Below are 1,128 nucleotides of genomic sequence, written 5' to 3' on the forward strand. Positions count from 1 at the left end.
CAGATCCACCAAGCGAGATCTCTCGAGGTCCACCTCTCTCTCCTCACGTACAGGGTGTACACAACAGATAACAGATCGATAGTGATGAATAATGCACAGAACGAAATCTGAGATTGAATCTGTGAGGGGTAGGTTTGGGTTCGGGTTCTTGTTGGATGTGTGTGTGTGTTGGTGGCTGGTGTTGGTGAGGTGAGATGGGATGGGATGGGATAGGATGGGATGAGGTGAGGGTTTCTAATGCTTGCTGGCTTACTTACTTACTTACTTGTTTGCTGGCTTTTCGTCACTGTTTTGCGAGATTGCGATGGGGATGAGTGCGATGTTTGATTATTTTAGGGGGAGGGGGGGCGGGGGATGAAGAGTGTGGATATTTTGTTTGGTGTGGATGTTAGAGTGGTGATTGGGTTGTTATGTTATTATTAGCCAAGGGAGGGGGGTAAATTTTTTTCTAATTTTTTTTTTTATAGATTGGTGAATGAGCGAGCAAGTCGCAAAGACGCCAGAGAATGGTAGATGTTATATAATTCCAAGCATAAACAGCTAACTACCTGCACGCCACGAGATCCCGCGGAGATGGTAAACAGAATGGATCCACTGGACGAGATCAGCAGCCCGCGCGACGAGACAAACACACCAGACAAAACTTCTCGCGAGCCGTATCCCAACCTACAATAGCGAGAAGGAGAAAGAAACCCTCCTCCCCCCACCCCCCTCCCCCCCGCCTGCCCGTCCCTACGCCTCCATCCACGTGGTCATCATAAAGTAGTCCCGGTCCCTCATCGGTCCGTCCTCCTCCGTCGGCTGGATGTCCTCGGCCTCGATCCTCGCCCGGCAGGCCTCCTCGCTGCCCATGCAGCGCCAGCGCGTGATCGAGACCAGGATCGTCCGCCGTGGGGACAGGTGCGCCTGCGGCGTCGCGCACTGGCAGTACTCCCGCCAGGGGATCGACGTGTGGCCCGCGAGGCAGGTCGAGACCGTGAAGTGGTTGTTGCGGTGGTAGCACGGGCCTGGCAGGGCCACGGGGAACTGGCGGGCGTAGAAGCTGAAGCCGTGGACGCGGCTGAGGATCGCTGCGTAGCAGCGGTCGCCGAGTTCTATCCTAGTGAGGGGGCGCTGCTGAGGCGGCAT

At 55.5% G+C, this 1,128-nt stretch overlaps 1 protein-coding gene across 1 annotated transcript; it reads right to left on the reverse strand.

The window, feature by feature from the left end:
- Nucleotides 1-732: 732 nt before the first annotated feature.
- On the reverse strand, nucleotides 733-1,128 carry L3040_008691 (uncharacterized protein; the record flags this gene model as incomplete). Its single annotated transcript, XM_007290878.1, has 1 exon — nucleotides 733-1,128. One exon carries the CDS (start codon nucleotides 1,126-1,128, stop codon nucleotides 733-735), a length of 396 nt encoding a protein of 131 aa, XP_007290940.1.

This window comes from Drepanopeziza brunnea (genome assembly GCF_022702325.1).
Source record: "Drepanopeziza brunnea f. sp. 'multigermtubi' strain 214-2 chromosome Unknown ctg16, whole genome shotgun sequence".
NCBI classification, from domain to species: Eukaryota; Fungi; Ascomycota; class Leotiomycetes; order Helotiales; family Drepanopezizaceae; genus Drepanopeziza; species Drepanopeziza brunnea.